Below are 26391 nucleotides of genomic sequence, written 5' to 3'. Positions count from 1 at the left end.
TACCTTAAATGAGTTACTGTATTTAAAGTGTTTCATACTGCCTAAGTACTTAATAAATATGTATACCTTAAGATGTCAAATATATTCTTGATTTGGAATATGGTGCCTATAGTAACTGCTTGATGCTTTGAAAAATATTTTCATTTTTAAGCAAGTTTTTGGAAACGTGTCTATGTAACCAAGGTGCACAATGACCATATTAATATTTTATTTTAATGAAATGAAGAAATGATTATGAAATATCCCCAGAGGGACATGTTCATGAATTATGTTAAACATGATGGTAAATAGCATAGTTTTAAGTCAGACGCCCTGGGGTTTGATTCTTAGCTAAGTAACTTAATGTCTGTTTGACCTTGGACAAGATTTTAGTGATTTCTAAATCTTCATTTTCTCCTTTGTGAAAATGAGAACAAGAGTACCTACCTTGCAGGTATACACGAGGGTGAAATGTGATATGTGAAAATTGCTTTAGCACTTGGCCAATGATGAACACTGAGTTAACAGCAGCAATCATTCCATTGCTATTGTTGTTATTGTTATCTTCTAGGAACTGTGGGGGGGAAAGAAAGGCCCCCTGAACAAATAAGCCACTTCTCCCTGGTGCCTCTAAAATGCCAAATGTCTCATGTCAGGCCTGAGGTACTTTTAGTTGGACCTAAAATAAAATCTTATAAAATCATAAAGCAGTGGAAATATTATGTACCAGAAACCAAATCAACAGCCTAAGATAAATCAATATAAATAAGATTTATATAGAACATGATATTTCAGCCTCATGATAGAGAAATCACCATTAAAAGCAATAGGAAGATAATTTATCAATTAAAATTTAAGTAAAGTTTGAGAATTTGTTTTTATCTGATTCACATTGTCTCTCAAATTTGCTTTTCCATTGATAAATGTAATGAACCAATACCTTTATCTTTTTTGTAATTCATTGGAAATAAGGCTAATTGGCAGAGGTACCCTTGATAGACATGCAGACGTGTAATTAAGTAATGCTGGAGATGTGTAATTAAGTAATGTGGTATACAATGAACACAGGTATAAATTGTGCATTAATGCTTTTCTCAATAAATTCATTTCATTGCAGCTATCATTTTTTAAGCCTACACCAAAACGGTATAAGATTCTTTTGGAAGCCAAAGCCTTCCCTTCAGATCATGTAAGGATTCTTCAAATTATATTTATATTCTTTCTACTCTTCCTAGAGGAGCACACCATTTGCCTGTTTTGAATGTTTATTCACTAATCTCTTCCAAGTAATCTTACAATAAAAACATCTGTCAAGTGCTTTTGATTAGGCATTTTTAAAATATAGAATGTAGCTTTTTTTTTTCCTCCTGTTCAAGTAAAACATGTGTTAGGGGAGGAAAGGATTGAATAGGAACATTGATTTATTAGTCTTTTTAAAAACATTGAGTGAACTGCTGGTTTAAATCAAGTGCAGTTATAAATGTTTTATTAACTCTTGTTGCTGTTTTATTTTATGAAATCAAATCAATACATACCCCAGTGCTTAACCCTTCAGCTACATAGAATAAGGATATAAACTTTTATTTGTCGATAGCGTGCTAGCATAATTATTGCTGCTTTATTATTGAAAAAAATATTTATTAAAGATTAAAAATTTTTTTTTGTTGTTCATTAAATCTTGCTACTTTAAGAAATTTGATTGTTCCAGACAGAGACACAACTAAAAGTGTATTGCGTGTTTCAGATTTAGTGCTAGACAAATTTGATTTCTGTCTTTCTGTTATCACTGCTAACTATTCTAACCCACATCTTGTAATTTTAAGTCATTTAATCATATTAATAGCCATTACTTCACTAAAAAGAATGAAAACCCTAATATTGAGAAAAATTCAGGATCCCTGTAATTTCCTGTTCCCATTCATATCCTGTAGGCTCAGGGAAAGGAAATTTCTGATCTTCTTTCCTTTTATTAGTTACTCTTTTTAGGGTAAAGCCTTTCTTTTTAGGGTAAGTACTCTAGTTCAAACATAGCAAGTCCACAGTACTCACTTTTTATACTCTAGTTCAAACATAGCAAGTCCACAGTACTCACTCTGGTTATTTTGTAAGCTCCATTTTTGACTTAAGTTAGGTGACAAAACATCTTCTAAAAATCACTTGGAACACCCTAAAGTCTAGATGAAAAATGTAGTGCTTCAAGGAATGTTCATATTCCTGTGTATAAACTATATTAAGCAGTTCTTCTCTGATGTGTTCTGTTTAGTCACTTTTAACCTTGACCTTAAAGTTAATATAATAGTGTGCTTTTATTGTCATTTTATTATCTCTTTTTGGAGTTATTTTAATGTATTTCTATGCATTGGACTTGATTTAATAAATCATTCTTCTTTTCCAGTATGTTGTTGAGTCACAGCTTCAACTACATGGACTTAACATTGAGAAGAGTATGCGGATTGTAAAGCCAAGAGAGGTATGAGAGAAAGATAAATAAATATTCATTATGCTTCTATTTGGGATTGATTTTTTTTCTTCAGTTTCCTCAAAAGTTTGTTATCTTCATTACTTTAATAGAACTTTCAAGAAAATATAAAAGACCTATACTTCTGTTACTGTTAGCTAATTTGGCTTACAATGGAGAATTAACTAAGAGGTGTATTTATTTTCATGTTTCAAGGGATAGTCATGTTACAAGCAAACTATTTTCCTTTGAATACCACTAGAGTCTCTCATATTCTTCAGTGAGATGGAAAGGATGGCAAATTACATATATCATTTTCAGTTTCAAGCGCCATAGCTTATGGATGCCTTTAAAATGATATTGTTGAAATATCTCTTTTTACTCTAAGTATCAGATGTTGTCCTTTGTGCTTGACTCAAAGCAGGTGTAGAGAGGGATATGGTTTAGTGGAAAGGACTTGGGCTTTTCAGCCTGGCTAATACACTCCACAGAAATCCCAGACCCATCAACTTATCGGGCAAGGGACTTTGAGATAGTTACTTTATCTCTCTGCAATACCTTCATATTTAAACAGGTAACAAAGGAAATACCTAATCAGGTTTGACATATGTTTACGATCTAAAATACTGTGTACTTTACATTAATAGAGATGTATGTAAGGCTAAGTTGCACAGAATTTGACATATGAACCTTGTAGCTTGTGTAATTTGGCATCAAGAGATCTACACAGAATAAACTGTAGGTCTCACAAATGATGCTCCCAGGCTATTAAGCCAATGTTGAACAATTATTTCTTTCAATTCAGAATACTTTGAGAAATTAAAATCTACTCCATTTAGTTCTATTTGCCAACATGCAATAAATTAATGGAATGGAAAGTTCTCATACCTGTGACAGCATATCTATTTCATACCTCATATAAAAATTGCTAATTTCTACTAAAAATGAATATAGCCACTAATTTACCAGACGTTTTAATGTTAAGAGAGACAAGTGTTGTGGAACCTCATGAGTTAATCATAATCTTGGGAGCATTCTTTAGCGTTACGAGATTAGAGAAATTCAACATCAGAGAGAACCACATTCTGCCATTAAAAAATATATTTCTTATTTGCTTTATACTGAATCCTCAAATATGTAGATTGTTAATATATAATACTTCTATTAATCTTCTTTTTGAAATTATGGTGGACAAATATATTAGATTCTTCCCAGAAAAAGGTTTTGGATTACCATGCTATTAATTTTACTTAGAATTTTTCTTACAATTACTGAAATCATTCTTTTTACATATAAAGTATGCATCAGTTAACAATTTAGAGATTTCAGCATCGATACCATTTTTATAGATTTCAATTTTGTAAACAAGTTCCAAGCTTCTAGTAGAAATTAAAGTGTGTGCTGTATTTGTGATATATATGTGCCTAACATGGGACATAGTAATGGACAAATAGCAACAGTTACCAAAAATTAAAATAACTGAAGGAAAATTTATGAATACCTTAAGGAGTTTCCCTCAGATATTAATGGAGTTAATTATACTTTGACTTCAAAACTATGTCAGATTTAGCACAGTAGAAAATTCATAAAAACTTTATGAATGATTAAGAATGATTAGGACAAGTAGATACTTTGTACTTATTTAGCTGATTTCTTTTTGCTCAAGTTGTTTGCAAGACCAAATCTAAATTAATTAGCCATTTTCTCTAAGTAAGCAATAATTAGTCTTAGCTGGGGATAAGTAGGGAAAACTAACCTTGATAATATTGACTTTTATTGATATTTCCCTTCATTTTTGGATCTTGATCCTTAGATCAATGTGGAGGAGAGTTTCTCCTTAAAGTAACAGAAAATATTTATTAGGTTATATTCAGATGAAAGATCTATAAGGATTTTTTATCCTGGAAAAAATATTGTGATAGGTTGATAAATGAAATAATAATTTTCAAGAAATTTTCGCCATTTAATATTTCATGGACTTCTAGTACTTTCTGATACTTTACTGGATGGGAAGGAGGAGAAAACAATTCGTAGGTATGGAGATACTGAAGATTAATTGAAAAACTGAAGAAAAAACTCAAGTGAGTAGGGTTTTGCAAAGACTTTACTTTATAAACATTTTTTTTCTATTTTATTATCATTTCTTATAACAAAAACCATAGCAAAATTGTGCTCTCTTGTCAGATTTTTGAAGACCATTAATCTGAAAAAAAAATTGTCTTTGATTGTTCTTAGGTGGGAAAAGTTCAAGGTGAATTTTATTTTTTTTATGTTTATTTGTTTTGAGAAAGAGCCTGCATACTCACACATGTAGGAGAGGGAGAGAGAGAGAGAATTTGAAGAATGCTCCACACTCAGTGCAGAGCCTATCATGGGGCTTGATCCCAGGACCATGAGATCATGACCTGAGCCAAAGTCAAGAGTCTGACGCTTAACTGATTGAGCCACCAGGTGCTCCATCAAAGTGAATTTTAGATTGGAAAATTTGAAGTGATAAATTTATTATTGTGGATTTGGTGTAATTTGTGTCTAACTTGACTTTAGGGGGAAGAAACATTGAGAACAGAGGATATCCTTGAAGTAATTGAGAAGGAAGGAGACTCAATTGCAGTGATCCTGTTCAGTGGGGTACATTTTTACACTGGACAGCTCTTTAATATACCTGCCATCACAAAAGCTGGACAAGCAAAGGTATGCACATCATTTTCTCCTTCCCACATTGCCCCAAAAAATCACTCTACTGAGAAGTATGCTAACTGCACATTGTAGTGAAATCTTTTTGTTTGCACCCATGTAAAATTATTTCAACAGTTAAAAGCAAAACAAAACAACACAGTAAGTCTTACATTAAAAAAAAAATCTGTAGTCTTTTGCTTGAGGCATCTCTTTTTAAGCCTCTTTTTGTCACTTCTATGGCCTCACTTCCTTACTACCTTCTGCTCTCCTAAAGTTTGCCTCTAATCAGTAAGACAGGTGAGGTTTCTGCATGCAGGTGATGTCATTTGTACTGAGTTATGCCATCACCAGGCACCAGACAGAATACTTCAGAAAATAACTGCATATGCCAGGATTGTTCGAAACACAACGCTACTACTTTGTCATGCTATAACTCATTCTAAGTATAACTCAGTTCTCACTTAACCCTAGGTGCTCAAAGAAAGGGAGATGCAGAATAAAAATTAACAGTCTATTTTTACACAGTGTACTTTTAAAAAGCCGCTTTGTTCTTAAGAATGTTGAGAAATTATTATCCTGCCAATAATGAGAATTTTTCCATACATATTACTAAATCACACTTAAATTGCTTACTATTTTGAAACTGCATCTTTTTATATAAGTGTTTATAAAGAAGTGTTTTTAGTGTTTGTTTGCCTGAAAAAGGAAATCAGAGGATCAATGTTCAACAGTTACAATTTGTATTTAAAATCCTTACATAACAGTTCTATGTGATTCAACGATGAAATTATGCATTTAAAAAGGTGACAATCGAATTTTCTTCTGAACATTAACAAGTTATGGGATTAATATATGTGTGAGGTCTAGTTAATATATTCAGTTATTGAAGCTAATGAATAGAACTAATGAAAATAAATTTAGCACCGTTATCCGCCGTCTTTAGGAATTTCCAACCACGGCTTCCAACTGGTTTGATGGATAACTGTGAAGGTGGTGCATTACGAAAGATATAAAGATAATGTCTTCTTAATTTAGGCTTTAAATGTTAAACACCAAAATAAAGAGAGGTCAATAAAAAATTATATTTTTCAGTGCTATGCGAGTAACCAGCAGTCCCTGATCCCCTTAGTGTACATGCATGTCTCATTAACCTTCATTGAAATGAGGCAGGAAGATAGAGAAGAAAGACCACGGGCCTTGGAATCACAGTCTGAGCTTTAAACCTTAACTAGGTCATTTAATTGTTATATGATCTCAGGCAAATCACTTGACTTTTCTGAGCCTCTTTCACAAGTGTTAATTTGGGACAACAGGACCCACTTCATAAATCCAGTGTTGAGAAGGAAGAATGTAAAGTATCCACTGTATTGCACACATTCCACTGTTTAGTTAGGGAACCCTCGCACCTTCTACTGACCTCAACAAATACAAAGCTATGGAGGGTGGCTCAGATATCTATTTTCTTTTATTTCCCATTTAAAAGCAAAATAAATTTGTTTGCTTAGGTGCCACAGGTAATTCTCATTCTTAACTACTTTGGTTGCTAAAACCATTCTCTTGGTGTTTTTCAGGCTTTCTTTTACTTAAAAAGTATAATAAATGCCTGCCACATGAAATTCTCATTGAGCTTTCAGTCAAATGAAGGTAGGAATGAGCAGTTCCATCTAAATGTAACTGCACAGAAGAGACAGAGACTATGCGAGTGAAATGGTGACAGAGTAGACTTCAATTTATCCATTATCAAAATTATTCTAACACTCATTTATACTCTTTCTTGCTAGACAATTTCCCACATTCCCAATGGATGTTGAGAAAAGTTATTTGAAATGTACACTTACATAGCTCTCTTGGGTGGTCTATGAAGATAAAGCTGAAGACAAAGGCAGAGAGAAAATTAAAGGTGTCAGTCAAAAACGAGTTAGGAAATCCTGGGGAGAAAATGGCATAAAAGAGTCACTGTGAGAAATGGCTAAATAAGATTTAAAAAAGAAGAAAGTTTCCAGAAATGAAGTATGGCAGGAACCAAAATGATCTTGGGATGGAACAATGAAAGTCAATAAGAATAGTTTTTATTTCAAAATCATGTGAAAGGAAAGTGGGGACAGGAATTGCACATATACCAAAATGAGCACACATCATAAATAAGTGGCTTGTTGAGTTATTCTGAACCCTTATAATCATCATCCACTTTAAGAAACTTCTAGAACATTTATGCCACTCAGAATTCTTAGTTGTGCCTTTTTCCAAAGGTACCACCAAAGGTACCACTCCTGACTTGTAGCCATTTATATTAACTTTGTCCATCTATAAACATGTTAATATGTCCTCTTTTGTATCTGTCTTATTTGCTCACTATTATGTTTCTGAAATTCACTCGTGTTGTATGTAACAGTAATTTTGTGGAGATTTTTGGTACCAGTAGTTTTGTTTTTCTTTTCATTTCAGTATATTGTTATAGTGTATGAAATAGATCACAATATTTTTGTTTTCCATTCCTTTTTTTAAAAAACTTTTTTTTTAATGTTTATTCATTTTTGAAAGACCGAGAGAGAGCACAAACAGGGTTGGGATGGAGAGAGAGGGGGACACAGAATCTGAAGCAGGCTCCAGGCTCCCAGCTGTCAGCACAGAGCCCAACACAGGGCTCTGACTCACAAACTGTGAGATCATGACCTGAGCCAAAGTCGGACGCTTAACCAACTGAGCCACCCAGGCGCCCCTGTTTTCCATTCTAATCAAGACAGATATTTGCAGTTTATTTCTACTTGAGGGCTATTGCAATAAATGCTATACTGAACATTCTCGTATATTTTTTTAGGTAATCATTCACACCGATTTCTGTTAAGTATATATACTTAGAATTGAAAATCTTGGAAATAAGGTATACATATGTTCCATCCTAATCAATAAAACCAACTTTCCAAAGGGTTGTATCAATTTGGTATATATGCCTATCAGTAGGTATGAGAGTGTCTGCTGCTTTATATCCTACCAATAGCCAATCTGATTAGTTTGTAATGGTAATGCATTGTAGTGTTAATTTGCACTTCCCTGACTATTGATGAGGTTGGGATCTTTCAAATGTGTTTTTGCATGAGTACTGTCTTTTATGAAATACTTGTTCAAGTGTCTTGCCCAATTTTATATTTGGTTATGTCTTTTTTATTTGGTTGTAGGTGGTATAGAAATTGATTTTGAAGCATAGAAAAAATACAAGATTTCTAGTGATCATCTAAAAATTAAAAATAATTAATGAATCAAAAGAACAGTTGATACTATAGTTTTGATTCATGTAACAAATTTCAGATGCTGAGGCTTTTCTTAAATGAGAAGGCCTGAGGTGGTGACAAGTGGGGCAGGCCAAGGAAAATTAAACATAGCATCAGGTTAGAGAATCACATTATAAGGGAAGGTCAGCATACAAAAATAGATCTTAATTTGAAGATACATTTTTATTTTTTCTTTGAAGCCATCTACTTTATTTCATATTATTGGCCAACCCGCTATTTTGGAGCTCTGCCTTACGTCTCTATTTCTAAATTTTCATATTCTGTTACTTGTTTCTACTAATCATTTCTTCTTTTCTACACCCACTGAATGTAATTGTTCCCCATTGTCCTTTGAATTACTATCCCTAGAGATTTTAACCACTGCCAAGATTCCATTCTCACTGCCAAGTGAAACTACAGGGTACTCCCACACTCAAAAATGGTTATTTATGTTCATCTGTGTCTTAAACCTGGAAATCCTACATGCACTTTGAAGTCAGCATGCTCTAGTTTGTATCCCCCTAAAATGTCCCTACTATTTCATGCCACCACCCTTCTGGACCTTTACAGGCAACTCTAACATGCTCCTCTTCTGTGCCTTTTCAACCAATCACTTCTTAATTCCATCCTCTCAGGTTTGGTCTTTTCTTTTTTTTCCAGTTTTTTTTTTTATGTTTATTTATTTCTGAGACAGAGAGAGACAGAGCATGAGTGGGAGAGGGGCAGAGAGAGAGGGAGACAGAATCAGAAGCAGGCTCCAGGCTCTGAGCTGTCAGCACAGAGCCCAACCCGGGGCTTGAACTCACACACTGTGAGATCATGACCTGAGCCGAAGTCGGTCACTCAACCAACAGCCACCCAGATGCCCCTGGTTTTTCTTTAATATTCCTAAATCAATTATGAAGTTTTTAAACTTTAAGAAACAAAATGCCCGTGGGAAATTAGCCAAAAATTAGGAACTTCTTTTTCCCATCATTAAAGATTTGAATTAGAAGCCTTCTGGGATGCAGTAAGCAGTTGAGTAACGTCTAAATGGCATCTCCAGGGCTCTCTTGTTTTTCTTCTTAGGCTTCTCACATCACGGTCACAAGACAGTTGTCCCAAATCCAGATATCACAATTCTATTTAAGGCAGAGAGAAGGAAGGAAGGAGAAGTAGCAGTGCAGCTTAATCTATCCCTTTCATCCAAAGTGCAAAATTATTCCCAGAAAAAGCTAGCAGATTTCTGCTTATGATTCATTGCCTTCTGAAGTGGTAGCTTCAAAAGAGCATGAGTAAAGAAATTTTTAACCTTTATGGTCTTATAGTAGAAAGAAGTTAAGGAAAAGGGGTTGGGAAAGAGTTTGAGTTACCAACCCACAGTATTTCCCATTTTGACCCTCATGGGGCATTTTTTTTTTAAACTTATTTCCTCTTTCCTCTTCCATCCCTTCCTAATTTTTCATTTTTTGCTTCCTTTCTTTTATTTCTTTCTTACTTTATTTTCTACCTCATTTCACAAAGCATTTGAAAATGATTCACAGGAAACTGATTAGGCAACTAATGAAATATAAAGAGAGAGAATAAAGGGAGAATCTCTGGATCATCTGGAGAAATGAATGGACTCCCCATAAATTGTAATTTCTTAATTTGGATTAGGATAAAAAAAAAGGTAACAAATAGAGGTTATTTTCAATGGAAATTCTTGGTATATTAGGTAGACTGGGTCTTGATAACAAATAAATAAAGCCACAAATGCTTTCACTGTGATAGATTTTATTGTCATGCAGTGGCCAGGAATTCACTTTCTCTCATGAAGTGATCCAGGTTTCCAATGACTCAAGTTTGTGTCTGAAGTGGTAGCTTGAAAAGAGCATGAGTAAAGAAATTTTTAACTTTTATGGTCTTATAGTAGAGACTTGTATACCCTGGAGCCTCCGTCTGGATTCAGCCAAAGGAATGGTATAAAAGGATGTGAATGGAGCATATGAACTTCTTAAAAGCACTAGCCATGACAAAATTTATTTCCTCTTATATTACATTGGCTAGCACATGGACATTTCTGGGAAATGAGCTATATTTGTGCACTCAAGAATAAGAGCTATTAGTTTTGCCACACCTGGAACTGGGGTGTTTTGTCTTGCTGATGGAGTAGGATACTTATTCTGAGGTGCAGGGTAGCATTTGCATTAATAAAAAGTTTAGATAGTGGAGACAGAGTCAGACCTGGTCTTGCGTTTATGTCTCTCCCTTAGTTTATCATAGTTTGGCTGTCTTAATGAACTTACCAATGTCACTTCACTTCTCCATTAATAACTGGGGAAGGTAAGAGTGCCTGTTTCCCAAGATAATTAAACAAGTTACTATTCTCACAGCACTTAGTATTTAGTGCTTAGTAAGTACTCAAGTAAATGTTAGCAATTACCAATATATGAGAAAAGTCATATTGGAATATCCAATCTACCAGAAAAAGAAATAATGGATCCTTAGACAGAAAGTGAAATATTCAGAATTTTAAACTAAAGACTCTCACTGGACACTTCCATACTGGAATACAAAACAGTAATCTAAACAACATGGCTAAAACTCAAGAGATTAGATTGAAATTTTATAAGGTTAGGTAATGGAATAATAGAAATTGTAATAATCGTATCCCTAAAAAAACTCAATGCTAACTGGTTATACGCCACCTTCTCTCTTCCATGCCATATAAAATGGCCTACAACATACTGGAACTCATGGTGCCGGGCAGACAGTGGGTGCCAATAAATATTTGTTCAATCAGTGAATGATTGATCCCCTTATTTATCACATTTTTACACTATATTTCACTATACTTCTATGCATTCTAGCATGTTAGTTTTCTTTTAGCCTACTGAAAATTGAAATGCAAATGATGGCTAAAAAAATCTAAATCTTGCAAACCTGCACTTTAATTTATTAGCTTCTACCTTGTCCTGTGTCACTTTCCACTGAGGATGAGTACAAACATCTCTTAGACCTAATCATAAGCTGCTTAAATTATTAATAAATAATAATCACTAGTAGAGCCCAAACAATTTGAATAAAAAGGAATTAATTTTGGATCCAGAATAATGTAAGACAAAAGCCGGAATATAAGTGAAAACACCATTCCTAAAAAGAAAGACATAGTCTAGCTTTAACATCACTTAGTAAAATCTGAAACATCTAAACAACACTCACATATAAATGATCACCTTATCAAACTATCCATTTATCTTTAAGGAAGGGCTAAATTCTTTTTTTTTTTTTAACGTTTATTTTTGAGACAGAGAGAGACAGAGCATGAACGGGGGAGGGTCAGAGAGAGAGGGAGACACAGAATCTGAAACAGGCTCCAGGCTCTGAGCGGTCAGCACAGAGCCAGACGCAGGGCTTGAACTCATGGACCACGAGATCATGACCTGAGCCGAAGTTGGCCGCCCAACCGACTGAGCCACCCAGGCGCCCCAGGAAGGGCTAAATTCTTATTAAAAACAATTTTCAGGAGACAAATGATTGACCAAGCCTCAAAATTCTGCAGAAAGCTTGGCTGAGATGCTTCTATTATTAGAGATTGGGCATCAACTCTGTAAAGGACAATTATGATAGAATAATATCAACAATACTTGCATGGGATTTGAGCAATGGATCAGCTAGGAAAAATTAGTACCAAATATGTTTGTATATATAACTATAATATAAATTGGCATGTTGTATGAATTTTTATGCATAAAAATTAACCTTTTCCAAAATGGTTTAATATTAGAATGTTGAATATTAGTTAATCTTTACTAGAAATGGTAATGAATACAACTATTCTATTAAAGTCACTGTGAGCTAAGTCACTAATATGATCTTCTCATTAGTGCATAAGGAGAATCATGTCTTTATACTCTCTACAGTAGAATGACATGCATTTGGTTCTTGTATTCATTCTTTTTATCAGTAAATATTTAGTAGTAACTTATAGTAATGGAGGTCCAAATAGAAACACCTAATTTAGCCTGGAGTGTCAAAGTGATGACCTTCTGGGAGAAGATGAGACCCGAGCCAATTCTAGAATTATGGATAGGAATTAACCAGGTAAAATCCCCTCCAGGTACCTAGCTTTGTGTCAGGGCCATTCCAGACAACTAAACAAAAAAAAAAAAAGAAAAAAGAAAAAAGAAAAAAAATTGATTAGATTGCCAGAAAGCATATACTTTAGTATAATTTGTACAAAAGATTGGACAGTTAGAAAGGGTATGATAAGAAAGGCATCTATAAGACAGACAAAGGTAAAGAAGGGCTTACTGAGCTTTATTATACATCTTGAGCTTCTCCCTGAAGACCCACAGAGAGCCACTGAAAGCTTCTAGACAGTAAAGAAACTAGAATTTGTTTTAATTTTAAAAAGAAATTTCCTGCCTACAGGAATCGGTAGGAATGCGATAAGCATGGACAGAAGTTAAGAGGCAATTGCAGTTGCTTATACAAGAATTTGAAAAATCTCTATCATGATACAGTTCAACACGGGGGTACCAGATACCAGACTTATTTCATGCTACATGAAATATTTTTCAGATCTCTCATAGAAATCATTTTTATTTAACTTTATTCTCTCAGTCATGTTAAAAACAGGTTTTATATAAATATCAGAAATCAAGCGTCTGTACTGAGCTCCTGCTGTTTCACCCAGATTTGGTTCTATTCACAGAATCTAAGGATAAAAGAAAGACGATAGTGTAGATATACACATAGAAATAGAGAAAAGGGGAAAAAGGCCAGAGATGAGATGAAATGTCCCATTAACTAAACATCCATTACTTTGGGAATAATGAAGGATTATTCTACTTAGAAATACATAGTAAACTGTATCTGTAGTCTTAAATTCATCCAGGTTGGATCCTGCAAACAATAAGTCAAAATATATTGATGAGGATCAGGACCCAAGAATCTAAAAATTTTGAGTTCTTTCTAAGAAGTTTTCATCAGAGGTTTTAAGTTTTTCATTAGATGGATCGTGTGAGAAAGACAGATTAATTCTTAAAAAAAAGGGGGGGTATTTTGGATTCAAGACATTATTTTAGAATTACAGATCTGGGAAAAAGCAAACCTCCTCATTGCCAATCAGGATTGTTGCCTTTGTGGCCACTCCCATCAAAGCCATGGTAGATAACTATTTCTCTGGATCTAGCTTTATTCAAACATTTTGCCCCCTCCCCCCCCAACTCCAAGTGAGATACTACACTTAGGGTTTTGTTTTTTCTTTTTTGTAGATGATATGCATTTTATAAAATACTTCAGTTGTCTAAAACCTAGGCTATTTTCTCCAATATCCCATTGTTCACACCACTTGATTAATCAAAGGAAGAGTAATGTAAGTCTTTGTTAAACTGGAAAATGGAAGTGTTTCAACATGAAATATATACACTAGTTCTAATTTATTCACTGACCACTGTAAGAATGGAAAGGCAATTTTGTGCCTCACAGCAAGGAAAGTGCAATTTCAAAATACCTTTAAGCAGAAAAAGAAAAAAAAGTCCTCAACAAAATATGAGAGATTTCCCTTAATGTCCTCTTCACTGTTCCCTCCTTTAATCACTTAAATTATTTATGCAAAAAGGATTAAAAATATCTAGCCTCAAGGCCCCTGGGTGGCTCAGTCGGTTGAGCATCGGACTTCAGCTCAGGTCATGATCTCGCAGTTTGTGGGTTTGAACCCTGATTCTGGCCCTGTGCTGGCAGCTCAGAGCCTGGAGCCTGCTTTGGATTATGTGTCTCCCTCTTTCTCTGCCCCACTCCTGCTCACACTCTGTCTCTGTCTCTCTCAAGAGTAAATAAACATTAAAAAAAAAAAAAGAATATCAAACCTCAGTTGAGTGAAGACAAAATGTTCATTTCTTAGCAAATAATCTATCTTAAGTAAGGTGGTGAACAAAGAATATTACTATCATATCGTCCGTAAAAATAAGCTTCAAGGGAAGAAATTAAGGATGATATCTTCAAGAATTATCCTATGGACTCCTCTGAAATATTATCAAGTTCAGTATATAAGTAAATTTACATATATAAGTAAGTCTAGTTGAGAAATTTGCCATGTAAATTGACATAGCAATCACTGGAAAATACCTTATGAAAAATCGTATTTTCATTTCACATCTAAATGGGGCTCTAATATAGGTATTATTACCTTGTGATGGATAAATTAAAGAGTTGCTTCAAATCCACTTTGTAACAGGATGGGTAGATAAAGAGAAAAGTAAATGTTAAAAGTCACCATGCCTTTGAAAAGACAACTGCCCGTGTTTGGGAATGCTGTGATTAGATCCATGTGTCTGATAGATCTATATATCTATTAGATGCCCTGCCTCATGTTTGTCCCACATGATGGCCACCACACTTCTGCCATTTGTGGAATAAAATCCAAATCACTTGAGCCTTTTATGATTTTGCATATACCTAAATTATCAATATCACATTTGCCTCTGTTCTCCTTCATGTAACTTTTTTCAGCTAAACCAAATGTTTCATAGGTTTCTTGCCCAGTTGTCATACTTTCTGTTTCCATGCCTTTATTCTTAGCTTTTCCTCCTCTTAGAATTCCCACATGTGAATTCTGTTCTTCCAGCTTAACCACTACTTGCTTTACAGGTTACAACCTGTCCTAAAGACTTGTGTTGTTTAGCCTTTATACATGCATTCATGGTATATCTATTTTTTCAATGTTTATTTATTTTTGAGAGAGAGAGAAAGACAGACCATGAGTAGGGAAGGGGCAGAGAGAGAGGAAGACATAAAATCCGAAGCAAACTCCAACTTCTGAGCTGTCAGCACAGAGCCCTATGCGGGTCTTGAACCCATGAACTCTGAAGTCATGACCTGGGCTGAAGTCAGATACTTACCTAACTGAGCCACCCAGGTGTCCCACAAACATGGTATATTTAAAAAAAAAAAATCATCACATGTTAACAATAAAAAGTCAAGAGGTTTTATATAAAAATTCCTAGTTTCAAATATCTCCTGAGAAATAAAAAGGTTGGCAATACTGGATCATCATTTGTGTAGAATAAGTGGCAAGGCTGGGTAATAGCTCTTCCCATTAAATGGGATTTGAGCTCTTCAGCACAACTCTTATCTGTAGCTATTGACCCTGGCACTGAAGCCATGACAGCTGGCATATGTATTTATGCTTATATTACAAGAAAGGGTAAAGTGAAATATTTCTTATAGGCCCAACTCATATACTTCTTGACTACCTCCTATAGAAAAATGAGTGTGCAATCCTTTACCTCCATCATCAAAATTTTCTTGCTTCCCTGTGTCAGGCTAGATCTGTCTTTATATTGTATTTTCATAGCATGATGGAAAATGTATTAGTGACCACCTTTTGCACTATCTTGTAATTATTTCTATGCTTATCTTAAGTCTCAAATTTAGGAAGCTTATGTCAGCAGAGTGTTCAATGACTGATTGAAAGTGGGCCCTATAAACTTCACAGACACATGCTAGTGCTTTGCACATAATCTCTTATCTTTCTTTAAATACATACCTGTTTGGCCAGTGGATGAATAAGTGTGTACACATCAGCAAGGATGGGTCAAGCTAATTTTATGGATCACATGCTGTATAAAAAGCACAACTGTGCCCTCATTTAAGTAGAATCAGAAAATTTGGAAGAATTATTTATAATGGGCAACTATCCTAAAAATCAAAATATGTTTTGTAAATTTTGAGCTCTTTTTCAAATTCCATTTCTATTCTTTGACACACTTAGGACATGCAGACTGCTCCATTAACTCATTAAATATTAAATGAACTAAATTAAGCTTGAAAAATTACCTTGAGCTATTTTTCTCATCTTGGGTATCTGAAATAAATCAAACAAAGTATTTTGTGTGAGGTCCTTGCCAGCTGGAGAAAGACTCTAAAAGAGAACACTGCCACTCAATTTGTTTTATTTTTTTCCCTTCAGTTTTATACTTACTTCCAACAATATATAGAGACAACAATCACTGCTTTTTTTCTGGTAAAAGAAATAGCAGAAATTTACTCTTGAAAGCACACTCTTTGTTAGAGTAAGACATTTTTACCTGCAAATTACACAACACTTAGGAGTCTCAAGATTTTTTTTTTTTTTGCCTTTTCTGTCTCCTAAATCCCTTTTTCTCTCCATAAGCTGTTGGCTCTGTCTCATACCTTCTTAACTGACACATTTCTCTTAAATTTCAGTAGCAAATTGACTCCATGCTCCCCACCTCTGACTACTCATCTATGGATTTGTCAGTGTCATCAATATGTACTTTAAGCAAGTCCAACTAAAAGGATTAAGTTTCTACAATAGCACTTTATACAAATGTGAATATTAATAGGCACTGTTGAGGAGGAAAATTTTCCTCTACCCTCAAAGATTGTTCTGGGTGGTCTAACAAGTTGACCTGAGACAGGTTAGCAGGAGAAAATAAAATTTGATTTTGTACATATGAGAACCCTATATACATAAGCGATTCAAAGATAGAAAAGTAAACTGAGGTATATATCCCATCCACAGCTAAGGAATTGGATAGAGGCCTGGAGTTCAATGGGGAGGTGGGCAATTCACCTGGCAACAGGAAGAACAGATGTTTGGTATTTAAATGTCTGAACTGCCACAGAGTTGGGCCATTCAGATAAAATTTATCTCTGCTAATAACTCTTATTCTGAGAAAAACTAATTTAGATTCTCTTAGGTAGTAACTAGGGTAAATATTTCTCTTAAGTTTGCAGAGTCTTGATTGCCTTCAGCTCAAAATATTCCACATGCCAAAGTGGCATGTTTTGGGGACACTTGCTCTAAACTCTTTCATAGTAGAATAAATGAAAAGAAATTGGAGAACATAATAAACTCAGGCTGGATGAAAGACTTTCAGAATAAAAATTGACTCTGAAATGAGATAGTAACAGAGATGATAGAGGCACCTTTTACAGAGATCTTTATTGAGTATTATAATTATTATTATTATTTAGCATTTGTGTATGCTTTTGAGTCATAGGATTTGAATCCATTTTGGAAAATTAAGTGCTTCAAGACTATGGCAGAGGGGCACCTGAGTGGCTTAGTTGGTTAAGCATCCAACTCTTTTTTTTTTTTTTTAATTTTTTTTTCAACGTTTATTTTTATTTTGGGGACAGAGAGAGACAGAGCATGAACAGGGGAGGGGCAGAGAGAGAGGGAGACACAGAATTGGAAACAGGCTCCAGGCTCTGAGCCATCAGCCCAGAGCCCGACGCGGGGCTCGAACTCACGGACCGCGAGATCGTGACCTGGCTGAAGTCGGACGCTCAACCGACTGCGCCACCCAGGCGCCCCAAGCATCCAACTCTTGATTTAGGCTCAGGTCATGATCTCACAGCTCATGAGTTTGAGTCCCATGTCAAGCTCTGCACTGACACTGTGGAACCTGCTTGGAATTCTCTCTGTCTCTCTCTGTCTCTCTCTTTCTCTTTCTGTCTCTCTCTGTCTCTCTCAAAATAAATAAATAAACTTAAAAAAAATAAAAGACTATGGCAAGAAGACTTACTAGCTTTCATCTTCTTCCCCTTCATTCCTACCTTCCTCCAATACTATCCAATTACTCCCTAATTATGAACTTCTTTGGAGAATCCCAAGATCAGAGATAACTGGTTAACCTATTACTGTTAATCCACCATTTATTTTTACCATCTATATAGAGTTGACCAACATGCACACGCACACACACACACACACACGAACTCACTCACATATACTATAACTTTTTCTTTTTTTGTTGTTCACTTTCCTCAAAGTTTGCCATCAGTTTTTCTTTTTAAGGTAATATTGTCCAGATTTATAACACTGCAGTTCTTTGATTGTTTCCTATGATTTTTATACCAACCTAGGAATGATATTCACAATATTTAAAGACCTGATTGATATGTTGTGAAAGCTGTAGTTCCCCCCAACAGCCATGGAAATGTCACATTTTCATTACTAGTACTCTTTACTAGCCTTGAAGGGACTTATAGGCATCTGTAATTTACCCACCATGATGTTAGTGCCACTGCCTTGGGCATCCACTGGTGTTTGGACATGCACTATGGAGGGAACATGAAGAGACTGGTATGTATGAATGGCCACAAGCTAGCTGGAAAGCATCCCTGCAGTTATCTCCTAGGGATCATGGGACCTACCACTATGGGTGATTACTCAAGTGGATCAGGACAAACATTTCAAGTGTTTTATTACTTTAGCAATTATATGAGCATCCCAATGCATACCAGCTGACTATCAGCTCTGTGTATACCCACTAATATCTTGTATAATTACCTTTTCACACTAAAATCTGTTGCTTATTGATTGTCTTAATAATTTATAGGGGTTTTTTTGATGAAGAAGAAACAAAATAGTTTCAGTCTAAAGTCAATTTGTCTGAATCAAAAAACTTATCAGGAAAAAAATTAAGTTGTACTATCCCATATTTTACTTTAATAAATAGACAAATAATGAATCAAACTTGAGAGACAGTGAGCTACCCCTTCACCTGGAAATCTCAGAACAGCCCTTGTGCGTATTAGTCCACTGGTTAGAAAAATGTTCGTATTGAGCTAGTGAAGATGGCAAGGAAAAAAACACATAATATCCTTGTTTTATCGGAGGGATTTTGAATGTATTTTTAACTACTATTAATTGTCCAAGAAACTTCATTTTAAAAGATGTAGGTCTGATTAAATTGCTATGACATAAAATTGCCACAAGAACAAAGGGCTTCAAATAATATTGTTTTAAAATTGAGTATCAGTTTAGAGAACATCTACTGACAATTGTATGACTTTTTATTCATTTATTTATTCAACAATTATTTCAGTTCATGCATATTGTGTAAAAGTAGAAGACAATATGATTGGAAATTTACTGCAAGAGAGCTATGCAAACAGGGCTGTCAGATGGGATAGAAGAGAGAGTGTGGCAAAATAATCTTTCACAGAGGTTACCTTGTCATCAAAACCTGAGCTACCCATGCAAAGTGAGACTGAGAAAGGTTTTTGCAAATAGAGGGAGGTAGGTAAAGGGCACAGGAGACGTGAAGACTGAACCAGATGACAAAGGTCTTTAAAAGCCATACCGAGCAAAGTGAGTTATATTCTGAAACCAATGGGGGTTCTTTGAAGTGACACAGGGAATCTTGCACTCAAAACTGTGATTTAGCAAGCTTAATGCATGTGGCTGTCAATATCAGTGTGAGCTCTTTGGATAATTTTATAGAAATCTGTTGAAAAATATTTTATTTTTATTTAAAAAATTGCATTAAGTAGGCACTCAAATGAGCAGTTTCTGTTTTCACCTATTCATATTGTTTTTCTACCTACTCTTAAGAGGTAAAATAATGAAAATATTAACTGGATGAGTATGGAGAGGGTTTGGAGAACTATGTGTTTTTTCTTTATTTTTAAGATGCTGCCATCTAGTGAAACTTTTGAAAGATCACTTTTTGGTGGTCTCATTCAAGTTTGTATCTTTTGGCCCTTTCCTCAAAACAGTTACATGTTAATAATTTATGTTTCTGCCATCCATGGGGAAAGAATTGTACATACATTAAAACATATTGTAAGAGCCTCAAGTGATTTTTTAATGTGGTACCACAGATGTGACTACAGGGCTTTTAATAATGGGATATGGTAGGTGAAGTTTCATTGTTTCTTCATTGTGACATTCTTTATAAATAATTGATAATAAAATAAAAATGCTGCCTTTCCTGTTTCTTAAGTTTTCGAAGAAAAGTTGAGTTTTAAAAATATATATATAAAAAACTGAGTTGTAAATACTGTTTCACAAAAAAAGAAAAAAAAACCTGGTTTTAATTAGAAATGTTGGCAAGAAAAAAGAGGATGTCAAGTTCAGACCTTTTTTTTTTTCTAAATTTAATTTCAATATTAAAATGTATCTTAAAATACAAACAAAAAAATCTGTGTGTGTGTGTGTGTGTGTGTGTACTGAATTTAAACATTAGTCTGCAAACCCAGATTTTAACCATCTTTAAATCTTGATAGAGATTAATTGTGTTTCTTTTCTATCATTCTCTAAATTTATGACATGAATTGCCTTTTTTTTTTTTCTGAGAGAAACAAAGTACAAATCCATCCCCTCCCCCACAACAAAACAAAACAAAACAAAATCAGATATATAATACTGGTAAAAAACTTTTTCTTCTATGAGATACCAGTTCTGGCCACTTTATAATGAGTAAAGTTTCTAATTGACTCTTCAATATATTGAGTTTTCTTTATGAAACTAATTCTATATGTTAGGGGTCAGCAAATCTTTTCTTTAATGGGCAAGATAGTAAATATTTGAGATTTGTGACCCATATGGTCTCTGTTGAAACCACTCAATTCTGCTTGCAAAAGTAGTCATAGACAAAATTTAAACACTGAGGGGCGCCTGGGTGGCTCAGTTGATTAAGTATCTGACTTTGGCTCAAGTCACCATCTCATTGTGAGTTTGAGCCTCGTGTCGGGCTCTGTGCTCACAGGTCAGAACCTGGAGCCTACTTTGAATTCTGTGTCTCCTTCTCTCTCTGCTCCTCCCCAACTCGTGCTGTCTCTCTCAAAAATAAATAAACATTTAAAATAATAAAAAAAATAAATGAATAAACAAATGAAACTAATTGTGTTCAAATACAAGGTTACCTTCAAAAACAGGTCATAGTTTGCATCCCTCTGTTCAGGGTAAGTACCTGTAATAGCAGTTTGAGGTTATTCTTTTTTTAAAAAAAATTAATTTATTTATTTTGAGAAAGAGAGAGACCAGAAGAGGGGCAGAAAGAAAGGGACAGAGAGCGTCCCAAGCAGGTTCTGCACTGTCAACAGGGAGCCAGACGCAGGACTCTCAATCTCATGAACTGTGGTATCATGACCTCAGCTGAAACCAAGAGTCAGACACTTAACCGACTGAGCCACCCAGGCTCCTGAACATTAGTTATTTTTAAAAGGTGTTAGAAAAATCTAAAATTGGCCCCTCTGAAATTATTTACTGCAATAATTTCTATAGATAGATGTGTTTCTTCAAAGTTGCAGGAAATCTAAAGTTTTGAAAACATAATTATTATATGTACTTAGTAAGCTAAAAATAGAAAAACTCACAGGTAAAACATTTTTGCAAAGTGAACTATTACCCCCATTTAATGATCAGGGATTTTTTTAAAATTCATGTTTATGTACAAAATTGTCTTAATGTGGAAAGAATCACTATATTCTCAAAGTAAAACTTTTAACATTTTGATTTATAGGAAGTTAAAGGTTTTGATGTTAAGCCATTAAAATGAACTTATTGTTTGGGTACAGTCTGGGTAATATAATTCATTGCTTCAGATTTTCCTTCTGGGAACTCAGTAGAAACAGAGGGTTAGTTTCTAAAACAGTGAATTCTGCTAGGCAGACATACAGAACACTTGGACCATGTAAACAAGTAAACAAGGCAAAGTCAAATAGTAAGAGGCTATTAGGGTCTCAAGTAAATGTATAGAGAGAACACAGTGTTGAGTCATAAAAACAGCATCATTTTTATTGGTCATCTTTGTGTCAACTGATCTAGGCATTACTTAGTCATAGAGATCCTGCTAAGTCTCAACTGAACTCACTCATGCATCTCTTGGCCTACTAAGGAGAGGTGGGGAGAGCAGCTGATCCAAGCTGAGCTCAGGTGAGGAAGACTCTGAGCCAGCAGGTTGGCTAAGCAGGTCCTTGTTACAGAGATGGCAGAGAACAAGAGAAAACAAGCTTAATCTAATCACTCTAGCGCTTTGGACTCTCCTTGTATTACATGTGCTAACATTCCATTGGTCAAAATATGTAACTTGTCTAATCCCAGTGCAGAGAATTACATTCTGCCCACAGTGAGAAGAACTGAAAAATTACATGGCAAAGAAGATGGATACAAGGATGGACAAAGAATGAAAGCCATTAAGGCAATTTATCATATCATATATATACTTGAATTAATTAAATTAAATGTGGGCATGATGTGGGATTCAGTGACAAACTGAAAACTACTATTAACTCCATCAGGTTAGAGGATATACTAAAGCAGAGGTTCTCAAACTTTAAAAATTTTTTTAAATGTTTATTTTTGAGAGAGAGAGAGCAAGCATGCAAGCAGAGGTGGAGGGGCAGAGAAAGAGGGAGACACAGAATCTGAAGCAGGCTCCAAGCTCCAAGCTGTTAGCACAGAGCCTGATGCAGAGCTTGAACTCAGGAGATCGTGACCTGAGCCGAAATCAAGAGTCAGACACTCAATAGACTGAGCCACCCAGGTGCCTCTCAAACTTTTTAGTAATGCACACATTTTACACTCTTAAAAATCATTGAAGACCTCAAAGAGGTTTTGATATTGTGTTTATATCTATATTTACTATATTTTAATTAAATACATTTATTCATTCATTTATTTTAGAGTAATAATAACAAATAGATTACATATATTTTTTTTAATTTTTTAATTTGAGAGAGAGAGAGAGAGAGAACATGAGAGGGGGAGAGGGGCAGAGGCAGAGAGAGAGAGAGAGAGAGTGAATTCTAAGCATCTCTCCATGCTGAGCATGTATCCTGACATGGGACCTGATCTCACGACCCTGGGATCATGACCTGAGCCAAGTCAAGAGTCAGTTGCTCGATGGACTGAGCCACCCTGGTATCCCAAACACATTACATATTAACATAAATAATATGCCATTAGGGAAACAAAACTATGTTTTCTAAAACAAAATAAGAATGTTGTACACTTGGCAAATCTCTTTAATTTGGCTTAATAGAAGACAGCTAGTTTTTTATATCTGCTTCTGCATTCAATCTCTTGCTTTTTTTCCTTCATGAAGCATATTAAGAAAATCAGTCCTCATGCAGATAGATAGTTGGAAAAGGCGAAAGTATTTTAATAGTCTTTTCTCAGTTAGTTATGACTATTCTTTGATACTGTACCAGAATTTGACAAGTTGTGGTATGCAATGTGAAACCAAATTACTAACTTTCTCTGCTTTGTTACATTAAAATCCATTGTATGGTTTTGTACTTTGAAGAGGTCTTTATTCATGCTTGATATGTAATATCAAACATTGGTTGTTTGAAAAATATTGGTTCATATTTTCCAAACACCTACATATTTCATTATATATTATTTTAAAAAGCACATGTTACTACTAAACTCGTTAGAAATATCTTAAATATTGGGAAGTGTCATATTCATAGAAGTGGATACAAGTTTTCAAAATCCTAATTTCTCTTAGAAACTTTTTTCATTGGCAGCAAATACTATGACTTGTTTTCCTTGATTTGACACTCATTTCATTCATTTCCAAAAGAATGTCTATCAAATGCCCAAGTATGAATTAATGTTTTTTGTCTCTCAGTTGCTTTTTCATTAAAAAAAATTGTTCTCTGTGGAGTAAAGGTGGCTAGTTCAGCTTGCAACTCAAATAATTGCATAAGTGCATTACTTTGAGGTAACCCTCTTACTTCAGAATGTGGTCAAATGTTTTATGCATACTTCTCATGTTAAACCCTAAAAATATGAGAACTAAGGCATTGAGATTTAAAATAACTTTATCATTTTTACAGATGTCTCAAGGAGTTTTTTTAATGTTTATTTATTTATTTTGAGAGAGAGAGCATGAGCAGGGGAGAGGCAGAGAGAGAGAGGGAGAGCCCGACACGGGGCTCGATCTCAAGATTGAAAAATCACAACCTGAGCCTCAAGAGTCAGACACTTTACCAACTAAGCCACCCAGGCATCCCTTTCAAGGAGATTTTTAAGCAAAATTATCTTCTTATTTCCCCCTGCAACTAAATGGTTTCAGCCTGCAGTGACTGCTAGTATAATCTGGTGCCACTGCCTTGATTGTGCTAACATGCCAGCAATTTTCCCATAACTGTTTTTAAAGTATCATTGCAAATGTCAACACAGTGAAGAAGGCAAAAATGTCTTCATATTTTGAAAACAATTTTGACCTAGAAGGATCTTGGGAATGCCCAGTGTTTTGTGGTTTACATGTTGTGAACCACTGTAGCAAAGGATAAACCATATTTATAGTACAGCAGTTTGTCAAAGATTTTTTTAGAGATATTTGTACTTATTATTTCTAATCATTAAGCAAATTCAAAAGTTGTTATTATGTTCTTCCCCAGGGTTGTTTTGTTGGCTTTGATCTAGCACATGCAGTTGGAAATGTTGAACTCCGCTTACATGACTGGGGGGTTGATTTTGCCTGCTGGTGCTCCTACAAGGTACAAATTAGTTAATATGTTCATATCCTTTTATTACACATTGATTGTTATCTAAATGAACAACTTGATTGGTGGCCAGTTTTAACTATTTGATTTACTTTCCTCCATTTCTTTTGTTACTGTTTTTTTCTGACTTTAATTATAAAGTCATATGATAGAATAGTATAATAAATAATTAAAATTGGGTATTTCCATCCACTATAGAGTACTAATTCCTTTAATTACCTGGCTACTATAGAAACATCATGAGGTTTTAGGAAAAAAGCTCCACCCTTAGAACTTAATTCAAATTGATTAGGTTCTTAGGTTTTGGTGATATGCTGTGTCATTTCTACATACATAAAGATAATTCTTATGGAATCAACTTGATATTGACAGGGATTATTTTAATGTAGGTGTTTTAAAAATAGATGCTTTATTATTATGGAAATATTTTTGTAACAAAATAATTGAAATGAATAGGGTTTAAAATTAGATAGACTTCATTGGAACTGTTACCTATTTAGTTGATGCAAAATTTGGCCAAAAATGTAATAGGTATTTAGTCTCAATTAATAATGCTTATGTTTATTTTTTTTTCTTTGAGTTAGGTAATGTAAAATTATGTTTTATTATAAAAGCTCAAATAATCACATTTTGAGCTGGTCAAAAGTTGGTTTCATAACAAAAAAGTCAAGTGATTTTATTGTTCATTTTTATCATATGCTCATACATTTTAATTTCTTTTCTATCCAGTATTTAAACTCAGGAGCGGGAGGTCTTGCTGGTGCCTTTGTCCATGAAAAACATGCTCATACAATTAAACCTGCGTGAGTACCAGCTTCAGATTCTTCTCTGGTGATGAATAAATTAATTTGCATTAATGATATGCTAAATTTACATGAGCTCTTTAAGGTGCTATCCAATAAGAATCTGGATTGATTATAATTATATTACCATTCTATTAACAATGATGCACTTTATTAGAAATAAATGCTTTTTGAAGAGTTCAGTTGGTTGATCATGAATCACAAAAGGGGAAGCTCAATGCTAAAAATGAGTCACTATAATCATGTAGAGCAGATGGTTTAATGCAAAGAGATGACTTATTTTTTTTCAAAATTAGACTTCAGAAAATTTCAGATTCCTCACATTGATGAATAAATCAAAGGCAACCAGAGCTGTGCCTAATAGAGCCTTAAATGTGGTATGTTATTATTAAAATTACATCTACCTTTAAAGCTAGAAACATTATATGATGGTTTTGTAAGGATTATCTTCTGTCCTAAAAGATTTTATAATCCATGAAAACTGAAGAAGCTGAACACTGAACAACACAGACTGCATAAAAAGCAATACTTTTCTACTTTATATAACTTTCTCATTTTTTAGAGCAAGTATAAATGCAAATGTGATACATTAACAAATTTATACATTTTTATTTGACTAGGGAACTTGTAAGTTTGTTTTTATCTGTATGGAGATAAAGAAATAATATTCTGAAAAAACTCCTTTCAGAGTTTTGTATCAAAGTATGTGTGATGAGGAGACTGTCTAGACTCATAATAGGTAATATAATAATGTTTGATTAGTTTTCTGAATCCTCTCAGCCACTAGCTGAGTGGTGTAATCTTTACAAGAATTGAAGCTGAATTAGTAATAAAACTTGGAGCACCTCACATTTCTGAGGTTCTATGCATATAAATCCAAGAAATTTAAGATGATTTTCTACAGTTCATTTAATCATGTCTAAAATTTCTTCAAGATTTTAAAGTTTTAAAATTAAATAGAGCG

General features: G+C 34.4%; 1 protein-coding gene across 1 annotated transcript in view; it reads left to right on the top strand.

Moving 5' to 3' along the window:
• KYNU (kynureninase) overlaps positions 1-26391 on the top strand; it is a 110887-nt gene that overhangs the window by 40052 nt on the left and 44444 nt on the right. The window contains exons 6-10 of the mRNA XM_047084437.1: positions 1097-1168; positions 2375-2449; positions 4982-5128; positions 24520-24618; positions 25354-25427. Coding sequence (XP_046940393.1) covers positions 1097-1168; positions 2375-2449; positions 4982-5128; positions 24520-24618; positions 25354-25427 — 467 coding nt within the window. The remainder of the gene's footprint in view (positions 1-1096; positions 1169-2374; positions 2450-4981; positions 5129-24519; positions 24619-25353; positions 25428-26391) is intronic.

This window comes from Lynx rufus, unplaced genomic scaffold (assembly GCF_022079265.1).
Source record: "Lynx rufus isolate CCGP_SWC_20201006 ecotype Redwood Valley unplaced genomic scaffold, mLynRuf1.p SCAF_2, whole genome shotgun sequence".
Lineage (NCBI taxonomy): Eukaryota > Metazoa > Chordata > Mammalia > Carnivora > Felidae > Lynx > Lynx rufus.
This window is presented reverse-complemented; position numbering and strand designations above follow the sequence as displayed.